Below are 25,514 nucleotides of genomic sequence, written 5' to 3' on the forward strand. Positions count from 1 at the left end.
ATTGCGAAGGTGAAGGCATTAGTAGATTACTGGAGTGGTATTTGTACTGCAGGCAGGGATTAGGGGGCAGGCAAAAGACTATGGCTGTACCCTTGCCAGTGGAAATGCATACGTGGTGATGCAATAGCAGAAGATTTCTAGTGAACAAAATGCCAGCAGAAGCAAGGCGAATCTGCCTTGGACAGGATAAATCAAAGGGTGACAAAGCTTGGAATACAAAAGCACGATATTTTGGGTTTACTGCATTTTAGTTCCCCTTTTTCATTTTAGTAAGTTAGATCATTATGATAATTTGAGGAAGCTGGTCTGGAAAGCCAAAGGTGACAAGAGGAGAGCATTGCATAGCTAGTTGAAAGAGGACAGCTTTATGTAGGGATCTCCAGACAGTTGGTTTTCACTGGGCAGTACAGCCACTATGGGATCACACGACATCTTTCCGGGCAGAGGGGGAAAGGAGGGTCCCAGGACTGTGCCCAGCAATGGGGAGGAGGGACTGCAGGGCTCTGAAGAGCTGAAATATGCTGGACAAGTATCAGAGGCATGAGCAGGCTCTCCCCAAGCTTTCAGCGTCCCAGATGGACAGAGGTGGAGGGGCTATGCATCCGTGGGAAGAGGGTGAATGCATTAGGCGCTGTGGGGAATGTCAGATATTCACAGCTAATGTCGAGGATTTGTAGGTACCACAGCTCAGCCAACATGCTCCCTAGACCTCTCCGCAGGCCCTTCCAAAATCACCAACCAGCAGGTGTTTTGTATCCTTGCTATTTCTGGTCACTGTCCCATTTTATGGACTAAGAAGAGAAAGGGAGGGCCCCTTTTGGTCCAAGGACAAAAGCAAAGAGATGGTGTAAGACGTATTATGTTTTATTGTCTCTAATTGGACCAGGAAGATTAGTAAATAGAGATTAGATATCACAAAGGGAAGAAAATCAAAGCTGGAGACATTCTTACTTCCTGGTTTAGATGGATGAGTGCAATGGGTTGAGGTTTCTGCACTGGAAAATGTCTTAAGACCTGCCACTATAACCTTTAGGGATGCTCACCTATGTGAAGGTCCCTCAAAGGCAGAGAATGGGTTTCTTCAGAGAAATGTTTGTGATTGGGAACGACTGGCACTGGGTTTCAAATTGATCCATTTTTAAGGGTTTTCATTGTGTTTTGATATTACCAGGTGAGGAATACAGTTTTCTTCACAGGCTACTGAAACTACCTGTGCTGGGCTGCTCACTGCACCACGCTCTGGTTTCTCCACATTTATTCTGGTGGGGAGGTGTGTGGTGTGTGTCTGTATGGCCAGGCAAAACACAAGAGCCACAGCTCAATACTTCCATTTGCCACTTTCTTACCGCTGTCTTTCTACTTTCATTCTGCCACTGTGAATGTAGCTCTCATCGGTGCCAAAAGACCGGCGTCCAGCCCGGATAGCAAGGACCTCTCTGCTGACGCTGGTCCCGCCGAGTGCCAGGATTCGTGTGTTCTTCAAGGGAGGCAGGATCTTGCCTCGTCAGCCTGAGAAAATGCTGCATTCCCACAGAGGATCAGAAACTCACCACGGACAGCTGTTGCATGACACAGCTGTTGGTCATGCCAAAAGAGCTGGCAAGTGACACACTAACTCGGTGTGAGGTGATCCTCTGCCTGACAAATTTTCACTGAATTTTTTTTTTTAGAGTTGGATAAAGGTACGTGAAAGATGGTGCCAGGATTGCTCTGCGGTAGAGGAGACTTTTCTTGTTTAAAAAGAAAAGAAAAAAGGAAGAGACAGCTGAGGAACACTCTGTAACTCACCATTAATGTCTGCTCATAACAGTCCAGCATGTGGGTCTCCCATTAAAGGAAAGGGACTGAGGCAAGCAAGTGCTTTGCCCCACCAGCTGCTGATGTGCCCCACAGTCCCAGGGCTGAGCTGAGAGGACACTTTCTCCCCCATCCAAAGAAATCATGTGCGTTTGGGAGGGTGTCCTCCATCATTTCACTAATCAAAGCTTTTCCTCTTTTGTCCAGTCCAGGTTTCAACTGGTACCAGCTTCTTCTGCAGCTCTTTTGCATCTGATGGGGCACTTAAAAGCACTAATAAACTAGATGTCACAGGCTCCCCTCTCTTGTGAGATGGATTGGTTACAGTGATACAGTCCTGCAGATAGAGAAATGAAGATACAAAACGGCTAGCGAACTTTCCGGCACCATATGAGGAGAGCCTGGCAGCCCTGCCTCCCCTTCGCCTTCTCTTAGTCTGCATTTCAACAATTTAAACCAGCCCAAGGACCAGTGGCCGTGCCTTGCCTCACCCACCCCTTCCCCTGCACTAAGCTGGCAGAAAATTTATCCATGCTGCGTTTGTTGTTAGTTTTCAGCAGATTTAGTGCTGCAGTGACTCGGGGCAGGGTGAGGCAAGAGCTGTCACTGACACAGGGCAGGGAGAGCGGGACGGCGAGTACCTGACGTTGGCTCGGGCTGGGCTGCCCTTTGGAGCAGAGGTGGCTCCCACTGCAGGCAGCACATGGGCTTCTCTGGGCAACAGAGACACCGAACCGGGCTCAGGCACCTTCCCCACCTTATCTGACTTTTCTAAAGCAGGACACCCCACCTGCTCTGCGGCAGATGCTCCTTGGAAGGGATTCTTGCCAGGTCCCCCAGATGACGACTTCAACAGCACACTTGCCGTGCTGTGCCGCCATCGCTCTATTGATCTCAAACTGCTTTGCGAGCGTTAATGAATCAAACCTTGCAGCATCTCTCCGAGGTGAGCGTTCCTGTTTCCAGGTGACATACGGGGAAACCGTGTTATCCTGCAGAGGAGGTGAGCAATTTGCCTAATGATACGTGACAGATTTGTCTCGGGACAGAAGGAAGGACAAAGGTCTTCCAACTGCCAGTTCTGCCATCTCTCTGCAAACCAGCCCCTCTCCCGGGGCTGGAAGCAGTCTGCTGTATGCCGCTTCTTTTTAATGTAGCTATAACTAGCTTCGTTCCTTTTTTTCTCTTTAATTAGCTCTATACTTTTTTTTCTTTGTTGCTTTGGTTTTTGCTTTCCTGAGTTCTCAAGTTAACGAAACCCTCAATATTCACGTGACTTGGATGAACAGAACATTCAAGTAATTGCTGAATAAGAAAATTAACTTGCTGCCAACATGCAGAGTAGAAAATATGGATTTCTCTTCCACCAGCAGTATGGTTATTCTCCCATGTATTAAGGTGCTGGAGAGTTCACATAGTCCTAGTTCACTGGCCTGCATTATTGATTTTGGAACTGGTTATTGCCTGATTAATCCACCTGAATACATCTTAAAATTGTCATATTTTACTGTCTTTCATTTTTTCCCGACAAATGCTGTTGCTGCTACCTCACTCCAGATCACAGCTGTAAATAAAAGGTCCCAAAGAACAGATCTGTGCCTTTCTGTCTCCTTTGTTTTTGAAAGCACAAAGTGGGAAAATTTCTCCAGTTGTCTCCTGATCTCAGAGCTCTGAAGAAAGGCAAGCGGCTGTGGCTGTGCTGCCGTGCAGACAGCAGCTCCAGTGCGATGGGAGGATGCAGAAGAGGCAGGTCCCTTCCTACCCCCACGTTCTGCACCCACATGGGCATAGGGGCTTGCGTGGTACCACAACCAACACCCGGACTCCCCACGGGCGTGCTTGGTCAGGCCCTTCCTAGAATCACAGAATCATCTGGGTTGGAAGGGACCTTTAAGATCATCGAGTCCAACCATCAACCTAACACTGACAAGTCCACCACTATACCATGTCCCTCAGCACCACATCTACTCCTCTTTTAAATACCCCCAGGGATGGTGATTCCACCACTTCCCTGGGCAGCCTGTTCCAACGTTTGATAATCCTTTTTGTGAAGAAATTTTTCCCAATATCCAAGCTAAACCTCCATGTCACAACGTCAGGCCATTTCCTCCTGTCCTATCGCCTGTGACTTGGGAGAAGAGACCAACCCCCACCTCACCACATGCTCCTCTCAGGTAGTTGTAGAGAGCGATGAGGTCTCCCCTCAGCCTCCTTTTCTCCAGGCTAAACCACCCCACCTCTCTCAGCTGCTCCTCATAAGACTTGTGCTCTAGATCCCCCACAGCTTCGTTGCCCTTCCCTGGACACGCTCCCGAATCTCAATGTCTCTCCTGCAGCGAGGGGCCCACGCGAGCTCCCGGTTCCGGCAGGAGGCGCTGAGCCTCACAGCCGGTACAGGCCGCCGCCCCGCCGCGGCCTCGGCGACCCAAGATGGCGGCCGCGAGGTAGCGGTCACGTGACGCGCTACCGCTCCCCCTCCCTCCGCTGGCTGCCGGGCGGCGTGCTGACGTCAGGGCCAGCGGGCGGGCCCCCGTGACCGGAAGTTGTCGGGGGGGAGGCGGAAGTGAAAGCGGGGAGGCGGTTGGGCCCATTAAAGCCGACCGAGGCGAGCGGGGGGGTGGCAGCGAGTCTCGGGCGGGCGCCGCGGCACACGCACCAGGTGAGGCCTTGCGGGGCGTCAGGGTCGTGTCTCCGGCGGGGGTGGAATCGCCTCACACTGGCGCCTGCGGTAGGGGGGTGGCGGCGGCTCCGCCCCGGCCCCTGGAGCCGCCGGGCGGGGGGGGGGGCTGCCGGGGCGCCCTCCGCAGGGGTGGGGGAGGCGCTGCTTTCGTGCTCTCCGGGCGGGCTCCGCCACCGGGGCCTGGCCCGCCGAGGAAGGGCGGTGTTTGTCTACCCTCCCATGGCGGTGTTTGTCTGCCCTCCTATGCCGAGCTCCCCGCCGCCGTGCCGGGCCCGGCCCGTCGCTGCCCCTGGAACAATAGAACTGGGCCTTGGGGGTCTCCCCGGGAAAGGGCCCCTCCGCGCAGCGCTGCGGGAGTGTGTGTGGGGGGCCACAGGCCTTTCCCGAGTTGCGTGTTTTTTGAGGCCTTTGTAGGAGCCTCTGCTCCGGAGAGGTTTGAAGAGACCCGAAGTGGTACCTCCCGGGGAGGAGAGCGTATTGTCTGTGACATGTGGTGCTCCTGCAGCTTCTTCTCAAAGCCTGAAGAGGCTTTGGGGCAGCTGGTGGCTGAAGGTGGCCTGAGCGCTGGCCTCTGGGGAGGCGCTGGGTTGGGGTGGTGAAATGCTGCTCTGGGTGGTCGGTGGATATGGCTTTTTAAGATGAGCAGGCTGCCCTGGGAGCAATTAATGTGACAAAACAGGCGACTGAAGAGACTGGCAGTTATTGCGAAAGTAGCTCTCTGCGTGTGTAAAGCCTGAGTCAGTTCTAAGAAATATTAGAGTGGATGTTAGAAGTACTTCTAGCTGTGAGTGTATAATAAGGTAAATTAAATGATAGATATGTTATTAGTCTCCAGGTATATATAGACTAATAAATATGGAAATAAATAATTGCTTTCCTTAATACAACCGAACCATCTTCCCTGTAAGTAGAGGGATTATTTTAGTAGTAAAACAACTTAAAAAAGCTTTCTTAGTCTGAAGCAAGATAGGTAACCTCAACATCAAAATGAGTATGTCTTACCCAGTAACTCCAAACCCTTTGAGTCAAAGCTGGAATTCTCAGTATTATCTCCATAAAAAGTAAAAATACTTGCTGATAAGCAGAGCTGTTATGATATGTATGTATGAGGGTTTTTTTATACATAAACTGAGGACACATGACAGAACAAAGTCCTCCCAACTGTAAGCAAGCTGTTCTTTGTTTGACAGTTGCCAATATGGAAGCTTTAAAGCTTCCAGTTCTTGTGACTGGCTGGCCAGCTCTGGCCTGTGCCTTGCACTCTGTGTTCCGGTGTGGGAATCGAGGCTGGGAGAAGTGAAGAACTCTCATCTTGGGGGAATGGTATGTAACCAGCTGTGCTGCAGTGTTTGGCTGGCTGTATTTTAAAGGCTTACTTGTGGCTACACCATGTTCACAGGCTGCGGTGGTACCAGTAGTGATAGAAGCTGCAGCCTTGCCATGCTTCCAGTAGAGCCAAGCTGCTGGAGCCAATGTACCCTGTTCTCTCAGTAGCTGTATTTGAGGTTAAAGTGGGTGGAGTCATTTGAATATTCCTTGTTAAATAATCAGGGCTTCGTCGCTGTACTTATTCAGGAAGAACAAGTATACTTGTCTCTTCTTTTTTTTTTTTTCCTCCCCTTGCCCTTGTGACTTCCAACAGCTGACTGAACACATGACTTGCCCTCCATGAACTAATGAGTAGGCCCACCATGCCTGGCCTGAGTCCTCAGAATCCAAAGCAGCTCTAATACTGTTACTTTCAAGTACTGCCCCCTCTTTTTTTTTTCCATTGTGCTAGTATGTTAATGCTTTACTTCTGGTGTAGAAAAACTGTAAGATGGGATTGATCAGACCCCTTAATAAGGAAATCTTTTAAAATCCAATGGCAGTTTCTTGCTCTTCTAGCCTGCAGTGAGAAATATAACTGATAGGGTGGAAGGAAGTAGCTATGTAAAGCTTTCTTCTTCCCTGTAGTGTCATGCAGAGGTCCATGTTCTCAAATACTCTACTGGTAGTTCAACATGGCATGCTAAGAGTTGTGACTTAAAAGGCAAAGGTGCCAAGTTAAGAATTTAAATACAGAGACTGTTGCAGAGACTACACTAGAGGCATCCTTGCCCTCCTACCAAAGCCAGTGAAGCAAACTCTATGGTGAGTAGCACAGACATGTTACAACTTTGATGAATCCTTAAATGAAAGTGGAAAATGTACGAGCTCTACTATAGGCTCTCCTCTGAAATCACCTAGGGAAGATACCACTTTGCTTGGTTTACTACCCAAAATGAATGTCTGTAGGCAAGAGGGCTACCAGATTCAATTTCTGCAGCACCTCCTTAAAGCTCCCATTTTAAGACTCTTGTGTTGGAAGGTCATGTGAATTACCTGTTGGAGCAAATCTCTGGCAAAGCTTGTCCTTGAGGAAACGTGACAATTACAATCAAACCATCTGTGCAAAACTATAAATAGCTTTGTCTCTAACATGTATGGGATTTTGGTCTGACTTCTCTGTGAAAATGAGACTAGTTTATGCAGAACTAAACATTTGGCTGTAAACAAAATTGCTTGTCGTTCATTAGGGTGCATTTTTAAATGCTGCATTTTGAGATAGGTGTCTGGCAAGCCCAGGTTTGGGAATAAGGGCTATAGAAAAGGGCATTTGGATGCTTGCATTCTCTAAAACTGGTAGATGTGTGGGCTCAGATACTTACTGGTAGCTGTCCCTGCTGTTATAATATAGCAACTTCTGCAGTAACTGAAGTAAACTAAGCATTTGATAAACAAGTAGAGAACCCTCACCTTGCATGCTGCCAGTGTTCCCTCATGTCTTCTGGCCTTCTCGGGTGTGACCTGAACTGCTCTTCAGCCCTTGTTACTAGGGTCTGATGGACCTAAGATTTCCTTGCAGAACTGTAAAGTAATTTAAAGTGCTTTGGTGGAAGGGAGTCCAGGTAAGACCTTACCTAAATGCTGAACTTGGCTGGACACTAGCATGCTTGCGTGCTGCTTGTCTGACAGCAATCCTGCATCCTTCAGATGCTGAAATACTTCATCCGTGCACAGCATTGTTTTGATAATTGCAGTTTAATTGCCTGATGAGTTGGAGTTCAGTTAGCTTCCCCCTGCAGCTTCCTAAAATGATCTCTTGTAGTCTGCCTTCAGACATAGTTAAGTTGTGACATTAGACTGTGAGGATAAAAGGGTCACTTTGTGAAGTGACAATCCAAACATGGGCTGTGCATCTCAAAACTCCCATTAGGTATGGATAATTAATTGAATGACAATAGTTAATATACCCTTTTCATTTCTGCGGTTAGCTGCTCTGTTGAAGATCGTATTTCCCTGTAATTTCCCTGTAAATGCACCTTGAATAAAACTTCCAAATGAGTGCCCAAGGTCAGTGATTCCACATGTGCTGCTCAGAAATAGCCGGCAGTGAAGGAATACCCCTCTATCACATGCTTGCTTGCTGGCTTCCAGCATGCTTGTTGCTTTTTGTGCTCTGTTCGCGAGGATGCAGCGTCAAACCCGGTGTGCTGCTGCATTTTCTGCTCGGTGGAGATCTGCCGTGGTGATGTCATTGTTGCTGTTAGCGCTGCTCCTGTGAGAGAGACTGCTCCTCCTCTCCGGTGCCAGCAATGAGCGCTCTGTCCATGGGGGAAGCTGTGTCAACACTGCTGTTGCTAACTCATGGTCAGTAACGGGGAGGGAAGCAAGCTTGCCAAGGCCACTGGAGTGTGTTGATTTGCAGCTGATCTCAAATAGCCTTGACTTCTCTTGCCAGGGAACCTTTTCCTGGGGCCGTGGCTATTTTCACAGGGCAGTGAAACTTCAGGAGTGCTACACTGCCTTTGAGATGGGATTGAAGTGTAAACTTGTGGCACAGATTCCTATTTGTATAACTTAAAGGCACTTATCTATTGAGTGATTTGCTCTTGCCTCTCCATAAGTACTTAAAATGCCAGTTTAAGCTGACTAATTGTATCTAACTGTATTTGCCTGAGTTTCAAGCAGAAATTCCTAAATGAAATTGAGTAGATCTTTATATTGTCAATTAAGAAAACAGTGTTTTTTCTGGCATCTGCCTTATATCACTGCATACTGTAACTTTGGTCACTTGGCAGATAAGCTGGACTGGTGAAGTGGTGGACCTTGGTTGCTGGGGCTACCAGTTTCTCTAATGGGTCTGTGCTGAACCCTTGATCTCTCTCCAGCTGGGAAGTAGCATCCTCTTGAAAGTAACCTGCTTGGTGCTTGTCTCTCAAGTTGGCTGAGTCACTTGGCTCTGTAGCTCTCTTCCTCTCGCCTCCCAGACATGGATAATGGTGTCTGAAGTCCAGACTGGCACAGTGGTAACCGTGTCCCAAGACTGAGCAGTGAGATGGTTGTAACTGAGGCATGCCTAGGCTTGATCTCCTCCCCATCTGCCCCTAAGAAGAAGATGCAGTTTACTGGCACTGCTCTCTTAATCTCACCATGTAAGTCACTTCAGTGAGGTTTTTTTCAGTCCTTTGTGGAGCTTCATCAAGAGAATAGCTGAGCTGCTTAAGTATTGATGCAGCATCTGTGCAAGAGGTATGAGGGTATGAAGTATGAGTCTGAAACAGTCTCCACTGTAGGAATTTCTTGTTAGGCGCTGACTCAGCTGTCATGGCAAACTACCTGTTACACTCCCATTCTGGGACTGGTACTGAAATACTTGTCCTTCCTGCTCTGCAGACTGCATTAGCATGGTAAGAGGTATTGAGTGTGTGTAGGATCAGGAGTTCTGCTCGCAGATCAAGGTTTAGTTCTTGGACTGCAACCTGTCCCTAGAGGAAGCCTCTTCTCTAGAAGAGAACAGGACCTCCTGGAATAGATGTACAGGAGTAAGGTTTCTTTGCCATTAGCGTTGGTCTTGTACTTCTCCATGTCTACTTGTCTGATGGTGTGGTCTCCCATCAGTATTTGTCCTATCTCCTCTATCAAGCTCCTGGTGCTGAAGGAGAGACAGTTTTCACTCTCAGATCTGAATCTCAGGTGTAAGCTACAGGGTCTGGCAGGCCTCCTGAGGGCCATCGTTTGATTTGAAGGCCTGAACCTTGGTCAAAGTCTCCCTTCACTCACTTGTTTCCTGCCCAGCCTCTAGGAACTGGTGGAAGCTAGCAGCCAGGAGCAGATAAACAAGGCTTGTTTACCTCTGACAAGGTCTAATATCTGTGCTTTGCTTACCACTGCAAAGGTTATCTAAAACCTCCTATTTGTGTTTCTAAAACTGAAAGCATGGCAGGAATGTGTGAAACCTTAGGCAGCTGTAGACAAAACTAGAAATTAATCTGAGTACTTGAAAAACACTGTCAGATATGGTAAAGGTCTAACAACTTTACTGTTTCTCAGTGGCCTGGCTAACTTGCAGTATTTTGAATTGCTCAGCCGTATCTTCTGGATACGAAGATTGAAACCCAGCTGCCACTGGCACTGTGTTTGATTTATAGAAAGTAATGGATGGCCTGCCATAAGAACCATGCTGGGCTATTGGTATTCATGTAGGGGTTACTGAAACTGTTGGGTGGCTGCATGCCAGAAGGCTGACAGACACGACTGTATGACCCAGGCTGTATGGGCACTATAGCTGTGCTGCAGTTAGTAGTACAAGATTTATCTTGCTTGATTTGGCAGCTCTCCACCAAGGAGACCATTCTGGTAGAGGCATGGCAACATGGAAGCTATACTGGTATAGCTGAAATGCTTTGCGTAGGCAAGGCCCTTAGTCAAGACACATGGCTTGTTGCCTAGTGTCTCCCAGCAGCCAGCAATGTGCTCAACTCTCCTCCCACATCCTGAGATTGTCTCCCCCAGGGCAGAATAGGGGAAGTTGAGCTTGCTCTGATAAAGGGGGAGGGGTGTTAAAGCAAGCATGCCTGTTCTTGTAACAGCTTGATCCTTGGGGGAAAATAAACTGGGAACTACCTGAAATCCTGTAGGATTTACAGGGCAACTGCTTCCTCCTGGAAGGTAAGGGCACAGCAATACTAATTCTTGAATGACAACATAACTTGAGCCCCCAAAAGAAGGGTAGCTGAAGATCTTCAGCCTGTTAGGACTCTATATTTGTCTGCCCATTCCTGGGAGAAAGATACCCTGTGGTATAAGGGCCCTTCAGCTGTTGGAGGAACTGGTGGACTAAGAAACTTCATAGCTGGAAACATCCAGCTTTCAGTGAAGCTTCTGGGTATGGCTTTCTCACAGAGCTGTCTTCCTATTACCCAAAGACTACCACTTCAGCAGCCCTGGCTTTCTGTCTGGGAGTCCTGGTCTAGTTACTGTGTGGCATTAACTCTAAAAGGGCCTTCCTGTGCTCCTGTCCTGAGCTGCAGTCTCCAGATACCTGCTACCTGATGGGGAGATGATGGTGATCATCCTCAGGTTGCTGAGGAGCAAAGTGATCCATCCAGGATGGCTGTCCAGCATAGCTGGCTGTGTTCCTGGGAATGCTTTCTGCATTCCCTTCCCTCCCTCCCCTTGGCTCAGGGTGTTTATCACCTGGAAGAGCCTACAAGTGCTGCTGTGATCTTAGGCAAAGCAGCAGTCTAGGCAAAGTCGTGTTCCTGTAGACAGGAAGAAATGACCTGCAGACCTTTCCCACTGCTCCTAAGCATACTGGTGGTGGTCTGACTAAACATGCTGAGACACATCTGCCTTGGTACTGTAAGCAAATGTATTTCCGTGCTTGTTTTGTTCCCACTTTCAAACCATGTAATCAAATCAACATGATATCTCCTCAAGATAAGGTGGCTGCTGTGATATTTAAACCCATAGAGTTCTGTTTTTAAGCTTCATACCTTCCAGGATGTGGGGGTGGGGGCTAGTCCTATGTAGTTTGGACTTTTCTAAGGTAGAGTCACAACTCCTAATGGCAACTTTAGAGCAAGGAACTTGTTCAGTTCCACATCTAGTATTTAGACATTGTGCAGGCATATAACTCCTCTGGTCTGGAGAAATGCTGGGAGGTGTAACAGGGCTGTGAATCAGTGAGGCTTGGACTGGAGAACTTGGCTTTGAGAGCTTGGGCTTTGAGCCTGACTGATCATGTGCATCAGTGCCTCTCAGGAATGCAGTGCTCTCCGAATCGCAGCCCTAACGGAGCAGCAGCTGAGCTGAGACCTCAGGCAGGGCAGACCCCTTCTCATGTGTGGGTCATGTGATTCCATTGCAGACATGGTTCCTACTAGTGGCATTGCCTTTGCCTTCCCTGTGTCATCTGGACTCTCTGGCAAGCTGGCCATTGCCATATCCTCTTCCAAGGAGCTCTTTGAGCCCTTGTCCACAGCAGGGATGCATGCAGGAGCCTCCAGCTAGGGACTGAGGGTATGTCTGGGAACTACCTGAAATCCTGTAGGATTGCAATTGAAGGGAATGTCTTCCCTAGCACTGGCTCTGGAGCTTCCTTGATCACACCAAGAGCCTATTCTGCTCACAACTGCTCCAAAGCTTTTGCTTTCCAGCTGGGTTTCCTACATGTTTCCCCAAGCTGCATGTTGCCCCATCACTTTCTCCCTTTAGCCCTGAGTTGTCCTAAGAGCATGTTATCCAGGAACAGGATGCTGCAGCGTGTGTGTGGGGCTGGTGTCAGATTCATCAGGTAGCCAGCTCATAGACCCAGTCAGTTGACTGTTAGCACCATGTCACACCAGTTTGGTGCTCGCATTGAAGTAGTCAATGAACTGAGCTCAATGCCACGAGGCTGAGCTGTAGCTTGCTGCTGCTGGCTGGTTCCTGAGCTCCACTTGGTCCTAGAGCAGCTCCTCCAGCACTGGAGGCTGCAACTCCACCCTCAAAATGAGGTGGAAACTTACTGCAGACAGCTGTAGTCTAAAAAGCCAATTCCTCTGGGATACTGAAACATGTTTTAAGATTCTATTTTGATCTGAGCCATGTCAGCATGCTAGCAAGCATCTCAGCACTAGGCTGTTCTTCAAGAAGGGAGAGCTTTTGGCTTAGGACTCTCAGGTGGGGATGGGAGATACTGGGCAGCATACCCTACACCTGACAACTTGCAATATAATGTTTTACACAAGGTATCAAAAATTAATTTGTAGCTGAGGCTCCCAGCTCCCTGAACAGAGGTAATTCCTGCCTCCCAGGGCTGGCTGGGAAAGGCACCAACTGGACAGAAGCCTGTTCTTGGTGAAGCTGCAGTGAGTAGCAGGCAGCCTATCTGCTCTTCATAGGAGGGAATGATGAGCTGTGCTTGAGCTCTTGGCTGGGTACCAGCAGGAGGGAATATGTTGGTTAGAACAGCAACATAAATGTGTGGGGAGGAAGGAGGTGGAAAGCAGTTTTGAGATGCTACTGATACAGCAGCAGCTTCTGTGAAGCTGTCACAGGAATATCTTGCCAGCTGCTTTTGGTGTGGGCTTTGCTTTAACTGACTGCTTCTCTGTGGTGTATCAGTGAGGCCAGAAAGCACATCTAAGGCACCTTTGACTGTATGGACCGTAGGAGCCCATTGCCCTAAAAAGCAGCCTGTTTACAGAGAGCAGTTCTTGCAAGTTGTCAACCCAAATGGCAAGATGCTCCTAATTGGCTTTTTTAGGTGCGAAGCCAGCACGCGTCCCCACTAAATGTGAGACTTTCCTAGATGGGACCTTTGAGCCAGCTGGGGAAGCTGAGCTACTAGTAGACCTGTCATGGGAGTGGAAGAGGGTACTGTCCTGCTTGTGCAGCTCTTGTCAATGCAAGACTCAACTTGCTGTTAAAACTTAACGTGCTTCTGTAGCAGTCCTCAGTGCAAGGATGCCAGGCTCTTGTTCCACTTGTAGAGCACTCAGGTTTGGTAAGTAAAATATGCAGCAGCCGTCAAAAATCAAAGGTAGGCTTATTTCTAGTTTCTTTCTTAAAGGCAGCTCAGCATCTCATAAGCCATGTTTGTATGAAAGTAACAGCCCCTGATGATTGTCCTCTGGCTACTGCTCAGCTTTTTCCCAGCTGGAAGGACAGGGCTGCTCTGCTCATGGGCTGTTGTGTCACCCAGGAGTATGCAAGTGAGAGATGTTAAAGGCTTATATCCACTGGTCTCAGGTAAGCAATCGTGTTGAATTGCTCAGGCTGTCGCTTGTAGCTTAGCATTAGCAGACACCTTGTTAGCAAGGTCTGTGTGACCAGGTAGTTGGAACCAAGCTGTTATTGTTAAATTGTATTGGTAAAACTTGTTCAGCTCCACCTTGAGCTCCTGCTGCAACTGGAGATAGAGGCTTCAGCACAAAGAGTGTCTGGAACCCTTGGGCACTCTGCAAGTGGGAACTGTGATCCTGGTCAACTAAGGTCAATTGCAGACTGTCTGCCTTTCCTCAGGATGAGGCCTTGCATTTTCAGGGTAGCTGAACTGAAACAAATTCATGTGTCTACTCAAAGCCTCAGCTAAACTTGGCTTGATAAATCATGGCAGGGTACAGCGTGACCATGGGGCAAGTGATATGTGCCAATCTGGTGTGCTTGATCCTGTAAGAACAGGATAAACATCCAGAGAGCATCTCATTTCGGTGGCTGAAGGTCTAAGCAGACATAACCCTCTGAGGTCCCAAACATGCTAGGGAACTTCCTACTTCTGGGAAGGAACTGGTTCAATCTGAGCTGGTCCTGAATCATTCTTCCAGCTTCAGTTTCCTTGAAGAAATGCAGAACCATTGGGGGGTGGGGAAATAAAAATAGCTCTTCGCTGTAGTACAGAGACTTAATGCTTTGCAGCCTCCCCCATGTGAGAGAACGGCAAGCAGGGGTGGTGTTTCTGTCGGAAGCATGGTTAGTTGCATTTCAGGACACTTTTTCTGCGTTCCAGGACGGAAGGTTCTTCCAGTGTTCAAGTGTGGCTGTCTTCTGCTCAGTGTGATCACTGGTGAGCCCATTGCAGTGTGGTATTCCCTGTTGTAGGACTGCTGTGTCCAAACTGAGTCTCTCATGGTTGGGTGTTTTTGCTAAAGGTCCTGTGATAGAGTGGAAAAGTGAATGCTGCACTTAGCAGCCACAGCACCCAGAAAAGACTTGCAGTGTTTCAGGTTCAAATGTGCCTTTATGTGGAGCACCTACTTACTCTGGTGCTACCTGCTGGGACAGGGAAGCAGAACCAGGTATTCGTAAGTGCCATGGTGAGTTTAGCTCTGCTTGGTGCTTGTTTTCCTACCATCTAGTGCCTTGTTGGCATAGTGTTAAATATCCCTGGCAAAGGATACAAAGTGAGAGGGGTGGTCCAACAGTCTTGCTTCAGTGTTCAACTGGTTTTTAGTGGAAGGTGTGGATGGTAAGGTGGTAGATGTAGGAGCAGAGAACTCCTGGTCAAGTGTCCCCAGTTCTTTTAGCCTCTGCATAAGCATGCTCTAGTTCTTGGTTAGCATTGTTAATTGAACGGTTTAATAGCAAAGCTGCAACAGTAAGGACTGCTCCAGCAGCTTGTCAACAGGTTCAAAACTGGTATGGGTATGCTGCTGCTTAGGGAGCTGTTGTCTTCCATGGAGGTGAGATTTCCCACCTCCCCCAAGGCTCACTACTCTTTTACTAGAACTATGCAAGAGCAACTTAACAGGGTGTTCCTATCACAAGGGCTACTTCAGTTAAAGGATAGCTCATCTAAGAGCTGGCGGGCCATCAATGCGAGCTCCTACCGTTCTTTGCTTTTACCAACCAATGCCTGCATTGTGACAAGATACATGTGAACGTCTCTAAGGAATCCTTAACCACCCATTTCTGCTTTGAGTTAAAGCAGCTGTCTTCATCTAGCAAGTGAAAGGACAGTTGTAATGTACCCTGAAGCAACAAGGGAAGCCTAATTAGATTTGGCATAGGCTTTATTTGCTCTTGCGTCTGAGGAGCTGTAGCACTGTGGAACTTCATAGGGACAAGTTTTTGACTCTTCCTTTCAGATGAGCTAAGCCAGTAACACTTGCAGGTCAGGTGTTAGGGATTCTCCTGTGTTATCACCTTACAAAGGGGATAACACTACTGTGGGAAAGAGCATGCTATAGCAGGGTTAATCTTATGAGGGTCAACATACTGTTGATGGCTTGTTTGCTTAGGAATGAGCATTAAAAATTGAGTGGAAGGAACTGTCTCTTGTATTGGAGACAGCTGTGTCATTGCTTTGGCACCGGTTAGGCAGGAGGAGGAATGATGCTGACTGGTCTCCTGATTGACAGGAAGCTTCTGACGGCTCCTGAGCAGGGCTAGCTGGGTGTGTTGGTAGGCTGTTTTCTGAGCAGTCATGTGGGTGACCTCGCTCCAAGAGATTTCACACAGTGTAAAACAGAACTGATGTCTTGGATCAAATCTTAACAAACAGGTTTTTCTTCATGGTATCTCTGAAAAAGGAAGTGTTTGTTCAGAAATGCTCCTGGGGCTGGATGTGAGCCCTGTGTGAGCTTGCACACTGCCATCTTAAGGGCTTATGTGACTCTTGCAGGATGCTGCTCTAGAGTAATTATGCCAAATATCATAGAGACAAACTGCATATGTAGTACAAAATAGTCTTAGTCGTGGATACCACTGACTCAGCACTATCACAGTTTTGATCTCAGCTCAAGCTGAGCTTGCTCTTTGCAAGAGCATGGGGGAAACCCTGCACAGCCTACATCTCAGCTCAGTAATCCGGTGTTTCTTGCAGGTGTGACTGGAGAAACCCCTCAGGTGAGCTAACTGCTCCTTCAGGTATTCAAACCTGCTTCATCTCTGAGCCAAAGCTGTATTCTTCTTTGTCTCCCTTAGTTGGTTTTGTACTAGCAAGGCTCACCAGAAATGAGATCTATGTAGCTTAGAGCATGTATGTGGGCACCATTTCTGGGACACAAAGCAGTAATGAACCTACTCAATGCTGTGTAATGTGAGAAACAGCCTGTGTTAACACAGGAATAATCATAAGTTGCCTCTGACTTCAGGCAAGCAAGTCTTTGAATACTGAACCTGGCCCAGGGTTGGCTGCACCTTGTTTCACTGACACAGCAAATGGCATGCTGTAACCAGGATGAACTGAAGTATTTCTGAGCTTACTTGAACTGCAATGTGTGAAGGCATCCTCTGCCATGAAGTGTTGTGTTTGCTGTTGACTTAGCATGAGCTGAAGTCACCAAAATCCTTTGCATGGTGTTACAGAGACTGTAGTAAGGCTTCACTTAGAGGACCTTCAGAGAGCACTAGTGTCTTTCACTTCCAGTACCTCAGCTTGTTAAAAACACTGGCTTGAAGCAAACATTGGAGGAGGTATGGTATCTGCTTCTTGGAGTAGTTTGATCCTTTGGGTTGCTTCATAAGAAACCCCAGATAAGATAATGGGATGTCTTTAATACATCTAGATTGAAGATCTCACTAGGACCAGTCAGACCGCTGTTGAGCAGAAATAGCTGCTTTAAGCAGGAGCTGCTGTTGAAGTCCTGCTCAGCCACACAGAATGTGGTAAGGATAAAGGAAACGGCAAAGGTGGTGCTATAAAGAGCAATTTGATGCTACTTAAACTTAGAGGAGGTTCCTTCTACGGGAAGGCTCCAGGAGATCAGACACTGGTACTTCCTCCAAGACCTGGAGACATGCTGTCCTCTCCAAAGGCAAGGTCTCTTCTTGTACTGGGCAAGGAGTAACTCTGAAGTGTTGGTCTGCTCATACCTGTAAAGAGAAGACTGATAAGAGGACTTGGCTGATCAACTGACTGGGCTTCAAAGCAACATTGATCAATCCTAGTAAATAGGGTGGGAAACTCTGGGCAGCATCCACTGCTGGGCCCTGATAGGACTGGAGCTCCTCGCTGTCTCATGGCCCAAACTAAATACCAAGCTGAGGCAGCTCTTTCTGTGCTATGGCTCATATCCGTTGTATCACCTGGGATGTCTCACCTGACTGGTGTTCATGAGGCAGTAATAGCCTTTCTTGCTGATGGGGTAGCCTGTCAGCTATGACTAGAAGGCATTGTCAGGTCTGACTTGGACTTCCTTCCCATGTCTGCAGGTGGCTGCTCAGCTGAGCTGCTTCCAAGGTGATGACACTTGACAGATCAGTTTCCCCTCCCTTCATAGTGGGACTTTGGGCTGTGTTGAACTTGAGTGCTAAGCACCCAGTGTGATTTAGTGTTGTAACTTAGGGCTCTGTAAATCCCTCCCTGAGCATGAGAGCTAATGCCAGCTTGCCCAAAGCTGCTTTGAATACCAGGAGGCAGTGAGCTGCAGCAGCCGGTGGCAAGCAATACTGGAAACACTGAGGAAAATAGAAGCAGTACATGCTGGGTTCTGGCACAGTCAGTTCAGGGTGAGTTGTTTTCCTCTGTCCTGAGGAAAACGGGTGACTCTCTCACTGGGCCTGAACCTATATAGATGTTTTCCAGGACAGTTCAGTGTACACAGCTGTCTTTGAGCTGTTTTGAAGCTCTGCTTGCTTGCTCCATCTGGGCTGGTTGTGCTGCAGAAGTGTCTGGCTTGACTAACACAAGTGTCACTTGTCCTACATGCTTTGAAAACACAGGAGGTGCAGTCTGTTTGAAGGAGCTTACATGGTCTATTCTCCCCATGGCTATAGAGAAGACGAGTTGCAGAGTGTGGATCTTGGCAAGAGCAGAAGCAAGACTAAATGTTGGGGTTGTTGACAACTTTCAGCTGGCTCTATCTTGGCCGGTATAGCTGGACTGACATTGAGCAATACAGTCCAGCACAGGCAGCCTTGGAAAGGAGAGGTGTTTACACTTGAAGAAACTGTCCTGCACGAGCTCTCTGGCATCTGTAACACCCATCTAAGGTTAGCATGAGCTCTGTGGGTGGCCTGTTGCTGCTGTTCACTCAACAGCCTCTGGCTGTTATCTTCTCAACAGTGTTTCCAATCTAGATGTGTCGCTAGATGCATGAGAGGGATGCAGTCCAACAGGGTGTAGCTGTAAGTGCACCACTACCTATGGTGGCCGCAGGAGGGCTTTCTCAGCTTCTGCAGCACTTGCTCATGGCAAAGTCTAAAAGACTGCATGTTTTTTAACACCTGAAGCTTGGGATGATTAAGACATTTTTGCAATTGGACTCTGCATCTAGTGAGGGGCTCCTACAGCTTGGAGCATGTTACCTGTAGTAGTAGTGGGATGAAGCAGGTCACAGTTATCCGCAACAGCTCAGGCTGTTGCGTATCCTAGGAAATGCATAGGACTGAGCTGCTCAGAAGATGCATATATCCATGTTGTTGAAAAGGGAAGGCCTCCTTAGCTGTGAAAGTCAGGAATAGCTTCTGAAGAGTAGGGGTTGTATGGTGCAATGAATGGAGTGTAGCAGGATGGGAGTTTTAGGGTAACCAAGTCCCTGTATAAGGGCTTAATACAGCAAACCTGTTGTCAAGACTCTTTGAACTCAAGTAGCACAGCTATAGCCATCTTCTGGCTCCTCTTGCTGTACAGAACCTTCAGGGCTCCTTAGGGAAAGCCAAGGAGTCCTTGTGTCATGGACCAGGTCAGTGCCAAACCAGGGTCTGATCTTGATCAAGCTTGCACACCTAAGAATGGTTTGTTCCATACCCTCCCCAGATGTGGGGAGAAGAGCCTCATGGTAGGAAGGGCATGCTCAACCACTAATAGCAAGACTTAATACTTGCCTCACTGTGCTAAAGCACATCCAGGAGTGTGTTCAGGCCTGCTGCAGCTGATGTACTTCTCGCTGCTTCACTAATCTGAAGGAGACCTGGGAGCAAGTAAGAGATCTCTGGAACTCAACTCTCACTCCTGCTAATTGGATGGACCATTAATGGCCCATTTAGAGCTACCTGCCTATGAAGTGTCCTTCCACCAAAGGTGAGGTGGCTGCAGTTAGCTTTATGTGCTCTCAGCGAAGCTGTGGAGTCTGGTAGCAGTTTACTTTGTATTTCAGCTGGCCTATGTGGTTATGTTGTGACTGCTTCAGCCACAGCGTATCCTTGGGATGCAACAGTTTCACAGAGCATAGCTGGAGAAAGCTATTGCTTCTTCAAGCTCAACCTGAAAGGGGGGGGAAGTCCAATCTTTTTTTTTTTTTTTTTTTCACTAGGAAACTACTGAACAGCATAAAAAAAGCTTGTGTGCTGTTGGATGCATCTCTGCTTACATCTCTCTTAGTAGCATGTATAAGAATGCTAAGGGAGAATGCCTACACTAGTATACCCACACAATCGCCTAGAAATAGGGTCCAAAGATACTGCAAAGGGCAAGCGCTTGGCTCATCTACCTGTTGGTATTAAATTGCCACTACTGGTCTGTCATGGCCCAGCCTAGGTAACGGGCAAACACCTGGTTAGTGCTCAAGTGTAGCCTTGAGCCGAAGGAGTCTGGTTTCAGGAGCGCTGGGCCCTGCCCTTTGCTGGCTCCTTGCTGGGAGTCGGGTTTCTCTGACTCCCAACTTGCTGCTTTCTGCTGGGAGGAATGACATGCTAATGGTGTCTGATGGGATTGTTCCTCTTCCTTTCTAGTGTAAAAGATGACTTCTAGGAAGAAAGTGTTACTGAAAGTCATCATCCTTGGAGACTCTGGGTAAGTGGAGGAGCCTTTAAGCTGCCAAACTGCTGTCTGGATGGGGGAATGCTCTTGACTAGTGGGAGCCTGGATGTGCCACAAGAAACCAGCAGTGCCTGGAGAAGAGATTTTACAGCCCCAGATACTGTGTTACCTTATAGCTATAAGAACTCTTCACCACCCTCTGTCCAGAATATGTCCCTGCAGTTTAATGTCTTGAAGTCCTGCCACAGTATTAAGCAGGGGAGATGTGGTGGGCAGATGACTCCGGTAGCAGAACTGGATAGCCTTTCTGCAAGGAGGACATGTTGTGTTGAAATGAGCATTTCACTTACCAAACAACAAACCCACTATAAGTGATCTTAAGTGACTTCTTAAAACTCTGCCTCTGTCAGAGACCTAGTCTATACTGAGCCATCTGCTGAGCTTTTGTCTGATCTGGCCAGAGCCTGCCCCTTAGAGGGAAAGGCTTTGCTCAGAGCTGTTGAGCAAGGAGTCTGCTCCACTCTTACAGGTTACTTGCTGTGCAGGCTGTAACCAGACTCCCATGACATAAGGCTTATTTATACCACTGTCCCCAGTGAGCTGTTCATCGGGGAGTGTTTCTCAGACACAGAGAGGGCATCTGAGCCTCTCAGATGGTTCTCTGGGGAAGATCCCTGCCTCTGGGTGCCTAGCAGATGTGTATGTGAGCTGTTGCCAGCTGAGATTGTCTGTTCTTCCACCTCCTCTTTGTGCAGAGGCTGAAGATGACTACTTCCGTTGGGTTTCTCTGGGGCGCTTTATCTTCTTCCAAAATTGCCTTCATGATCATAATGTGATGCATATGCCTTACCAAGAATCAGATTACTTACAAGGCTTCTCAAGATTGTAATCCTTTGTATCCTTAGGTAGTTAATGCTCTTATTCAGCATGTTGCCTCAGCATCTATTGCTGTAAAAGCCCCTTCCTGCAGAAGTGGGGTCCATTTTCCCTGGTTGAAAGCCTGGGAGGCTATGGTGGAAGGTAAAGGGCACTGGGATGTTCTGATCAGGGTGGTTACTGTTAAAGAAAACATGGTTGAAGGAACAGTCTATCTAGTCTTTCTTTTTTGTGTCTTTCTGTACAGGGTGGGAAAGACATCGCTCATGAACCAGTATGTGAACAAGAAATTCAGTAACCAGTACAAGGCTACGATAGGCGCAGACTTTCTGACAAAAGAGGTCATGGTGGATGACAGGCTAGTGACAATGCAGGTAAGGAGTGATGCTGCTCCCTGCTGCAAGGTGTGCCTGGCTGCCTAGACCACGCTTGTGTGGAGTATCTGCTCCAGCGTGGTCCAGAGCAGTGTAGGGATCGGTGTAGCAGGTGTGAATCTTGTTTGCACTGACCTGCTCTTGGCCATAGGTGCTGCTGGATTCCTCTACAAATCTGTGTATGGGCTGAACCAGGGAAGGCAAGGATCAGTTTGGGCTCAGCTAAAAGCAGCTTTGCCAGGCCCAGTTTAAAAACCAGCATCTGGTACTCTCAGTAAACTAGATCTTGTTAGAAAGATGTGTTTCCCAAGTGTTAGGGACTGGAAAGGGCTGGGAAGGGACTCCTTAGTGAGGTCAGCTCCTTGTGCTGCCCTGAGTCCTGTGGGTATAGTGTTAACCTGCCAGTCTGCTTACGTCTCTAGTATCTGAAGCTTTCATCTCTCCAATGTGAGACTGACTGCAAGGCAGCAGAAGCCCTGTTGCAGCCATCAGAGGAGTGTTTGGACTGTGCTGATACCAAAGTGCACCCAAGCACTGCAGGAAGGTCACCTGCTGACCCAAATACCCTTGTTCTGGTCAAGCAGAACTTGGGTATGTCCCTTGCTGAGGCTGAACACAAAAAGGGTTAACTATTGGGGTGTGTCTGGCTCTTGATACTTAGAGCCTACAGAAATTCCCAAGCCTTCAGGTGCTCCTCTCTGGCTAGCTGGGGGCTGTAGATGCCTGGTGGGGAGTGTTGAAATGAATGCCCTAATTGTGGATTGACTATCTCAGAGTAGAGCTGGCTTATCTGCCTTGTCTTTTGCTCCAGATATGGGATACAGCAGGACAAGAACGATTTCAGTCTCTGGGAGTTGCCTTCTACAGGGGAGCGGACTGCTGTGTGCTGGTGTTTGATGTCACGGCCCCCAACACATTCAAAACCCTAGACAGCTGGAGGGACGAATTCCTCATTCAGGCCAGTCCAAGGGATCCTGAGAACTTTCCTTTTGTTGTGCTGGGAAACAAGATTGACCTAGAAAACAGACAAGTGAGTACTGGGACTTGCTGGCCTCCTCTTAGGAAATTGCTGGAGTGGGAGACCTTGTAGGAACAGGGGAGGGTTATCTGAGAAACAGGAGTGGGAGGTGCTCAGTGTGGCTCAGCTGTTGTGTGCCGCTGGGGAAGAAGAGTTTCTCCTGCCTGGAGAGGACAAACCCCTGAGTGCAGCATGCTCCTGCCCACTGGTGGAAGGATTGCAGCAGCTTCCTGAGTAGATGCAAGGAGAGAAGCCGGTTCTCCTCCTCCAGAATTGGTGAGAAACGCCTATGTGAGCAGGTCCCTGCCCTGGAGATGCCCGAGCAGTCTCTGCCCTGTGGCCTCATCTTCCTTAGGCTGGGGCTGAGTATACCCAGTGGTGGGCAGCAGTCTCCTGTGCTCTGTATCAAGGCTGTAGTTTTTGATGAGGTCAGAACTGCTGTCTCAACTCAGGTTGGATACGAGGGGTCTCTGGCCTTGTCCTGGAAATAAAACCCCCTTCCTGCATGGCTGAAGGTAATGATGCTGCTCTCTGTCCACACAGGTCACCACAAAACGGGCGCAAGCCTGGTGCTACAGTAAAAACAACATCCCCTACTTTGAAACCAGTGCCAAGGAGGCCATTAATGTGGAACAAGCTTTCCAGACGATTGCACGAAATGCACTTAAACAGGTAGGGAGGGGGCCGGTGGGTGCCCCCTGCTGGTGCCTGCCCTGCCTGCCCAGCTTGGCTCCTATGCGCAGCCTTGGGCTCTCCAAGCAGCTGTTCCCAGCTGAGAATGGCTCCTTGCATGCTAGGAGTGGTCTGTGGAGCCTGGCACTAACTCCTGCCTTCTCTCCCGCTAGGAAACCGAAGTGGAGCTTTACAATGAATTCCCCGAACCCATCAAACTAGACAAGAACGACCGAGTGAAGGCCTCTGCGGAGAGCTGCAGCTGCTGAGGGGAGAGGGAGGGGTTGAGCACAGTCCTTCACAAATGAATATCACACTTAGGCCTTCAAACACACAGCCCCTCTTCTGTGTTTAAAATGAAATTTAAAAAAAAAAAAATAATTTCCATCTCCAGCTGCCAAAATCCACCCATCTCTCCCATGAGCATCTGTGAGTCCCGCACTTCAGAGCTCACGTCCCCGCACCATCCACATCACACTTCATGGTAACAGACCTTTCTCTTAGTTTAAAATGGAAACTCTTATGTATGTTTGGAACTGAATCTAATTCCGGGTGTCCAATGGAGAGAAACTGTTTACAGGTATAATCTCTGTAACAAGTTACATACATTTTTAACTGTCTGGTGTTTTTTCCCCCCCGTGAAGGCTGCAACTGGAAAGGCTGATTACCTATAGTTCATTGCAAGCTCAGCACTCAGTCCAACTAGGTTGAGTTTTGTATGTATCTCTGTTAATGCTTGTTACTTTTAACTAATCAGATCTTTTTACAGTATCCATGTATTATGTAATGCTTCTTTAGGAAAAATCTTATAGTACATGTTAATATATGCAACCAATTAAAAATGTATAAATTAGTGTAAAATTCCTGAATTACATGTTCGAGTACTGAAACACAGATTGTGTAGAAAGTGAGGAGGACACTTGTGAGCCGCAGCGCGTTCGCACCACAGAGTCCAGATAGAGGCAGTATTCTGTACAGTAGAGATGAACTATGTAAGCCTTCTTGTTCTGATGCCAAAAAGGCTTCATCTTCTGGAAAATCTATCTGGCTTCTTTGTATCTAAATTCTCAGATTTGCATAACAGCATTGATATGCACACTGGATTATTGGATTTAAAATTAAATACAGCTATGAAATGACCTCATTTGTTCACCTCCCCTACTGCTTAACTCCTAACATCCTGGAGCGAGTGTGAGAAGGAGCCAGAGCTGAGGTGTCCCGGTGGCTCTTTGTACTGTGGAAGGAGCTCCTCTCCCACCTGGGTTGTGGTAGCTGTTTCTTGGTGAATGACCTGGACTATGAATCTTCCCTTTCTTCTTACTGACTGCTAATCTGGATTTTTGGTATGGAAAAATCTTGGCAATCTAGTCCCTTTCCTCTCTTCCTTTCTTCCTGGTATTTGTTCTTGCGTTTGTAGCTTGCTTAAATGGAGCCCTTCTACCTGTTTTCCAGAGGTCTACATTCTAGTACGTAGGCTGAGCTCTTATGTAAAGAGACAAACATGATGCCAATAAACTTAACAAGAACAAACCTTCTTGTTTACTCCTGTTTCTGACTCTCTTTTTTTTCCTTCACTAACATGCTCTCTTTTCTCTGTCTAGTCACCACTTTAGCAAGCCAGTGCCTGCTAATTGGAGGATGTTTGTGCTTCCTCCTTGCCATAAAGGTTCTAGATGGATTTTCAAGAGTGGGCTGAGCAGGCTCTGTTTGCTTGGCTGACCCCAGACTGCAGTAGGGCTGCTCCCCCTCTGCTGTTCCTGGAGCTGCCTGCGGTGGCAGGAGCGGTGCTGGATCTGAGCACAGACCTCCAGCCCTGTCCTGGGCACATGAAAACCCTTGTGGAAGGGTGGAGAAGAGGTCAGAGCTGGCCAAGCTCTTGCTACCCTCCTCAGGGGTCAGTTGATGGGAAGAGCAGGCTCAGCTCTTCCCACCCACCAGTTGGGTGCTTTGGCTGGAGGAGAAGCAAGGCTGGCCGAGGGTACCCTTTTCTTGGCCTAGCCTAGTCAAGGTTATGGCTTTAACTTCTAGGTGCTGGGCATGGCCCTCTGCTTGCACTCAGCCAGGCTGAGCTCACTACTCCTCTGCCCCCAGGAAGATGGAAAATGAAGTATAGAGAAATGAGGCCAGTTATTTCAAGAGCCTTCTAACAGTCTTTGTGCTCTATATCCTATTTTATGTCTTTGTCCTATCGCACTTTTCTCTCACTTGACTGGGCTTTTGCTGTCCACATCACTTTCCGATAACTACTCTGCAACAGCAATGTGTCCTGGTGGAACTGCTTTTGTGTCTGCACCTTTTTGAGAGACTCAGGCCTTCTGCTCCTCTCCTTCTAAAGCACCTGCACTTGTTTTCTGTAGATACTGTTCTAGTGTGGAGAAAGCCAAGCTGGGGGAGGGGAGGAGCAATAACTACAAAGTGATGGTTTTGGGGAAAGGGGATGGTCTTAACTCTTCACCTATATCCTGCTGCCTTGGGTCGTGGAGCTGCAGATGAGCCCTGAGGAGACTGTGTTTAATCTCATCAAATAAGCTGGCAGAGACACAAGGCCAAGGGAGAGTGCTCCACAGGGGGTGGGACAGCTGTGGAGCTCCTTGCCACAGGATATTATGGATGCTGGAAGGGAGGGTTCCATTTACCACCTACAAACCAGTGTTTTTGCAGGTGGGA

General features: G+C 48.1%; 1 protein-coding gene across 1 annotated transcript; it reads left to right on the forward strand.

Moving 5' to 3' along the window:
* Positions 1-4,339: 4,339 nt before the first annotated feature.
* On the forward strand, positions 4,340-24,395 carry RAB7A (RAB7A, member RAS oncogene family). Its single transcript, XM_074151257.1, has 6 exons — positions 4,340-4,456; positions 19,880-19,940; positions 21,031-21,157; positions 21,969-22,187; positions 22,719-22,847; positions 23,021-24,395. Exons 2-6 carry the CDS (start codon positions 19,888-19,890, stop codon positions 23,114-23,116), a joined length of 624 nt encoding a protein of 207 aa, XP_074007358.1. The 5' UTR covers positions 4,340-4,456; positions 19,880-19,887; the 3' UTR covers positions 23,117-24,395.
* The last annotated feature ends 1,119 nt before the right edge of the window (positions 24,396-25,514 follow it).

Source organism: Numenius arquata, chromosome 8 (assembly GCF_964106895.1).
Source record: "Numenius arquata chromosome 8, bNumArq3.hap1.1, whole genome shotgun sequence".
Classification (NCBI taxonomy): Eukaryota; Metazoa; Chordata; class Aves; order Charadriiformes; family Scolopacidae; genus Numenius; species Numenius arquata.

Bases quoted from the DNA above. Each gene is read 5' to 3' on its own strand.
- RAB7A (XM_074151257.1), top strand. From the start codon at position 19,888: ATGACTTCTAGGAAGAAAGTGTTACTGAAAGTCATCATCCTTGGAGAC. The intron at 19,941-21,030 runs GTAAGTGGAGGA...CTTTCTGTACAG, and splicing joins ATCATCCTTGGAGACTCTGG to GGTGGGAAAGACATCGCTCA. The intron at 22,848-23,020 runs GTAGGGAGGGGG...CTCTCCCGCTAG, and splicing joins CACGAAATGCACTTAAACAG to GAAACCGAAGTGGAGCTTTA.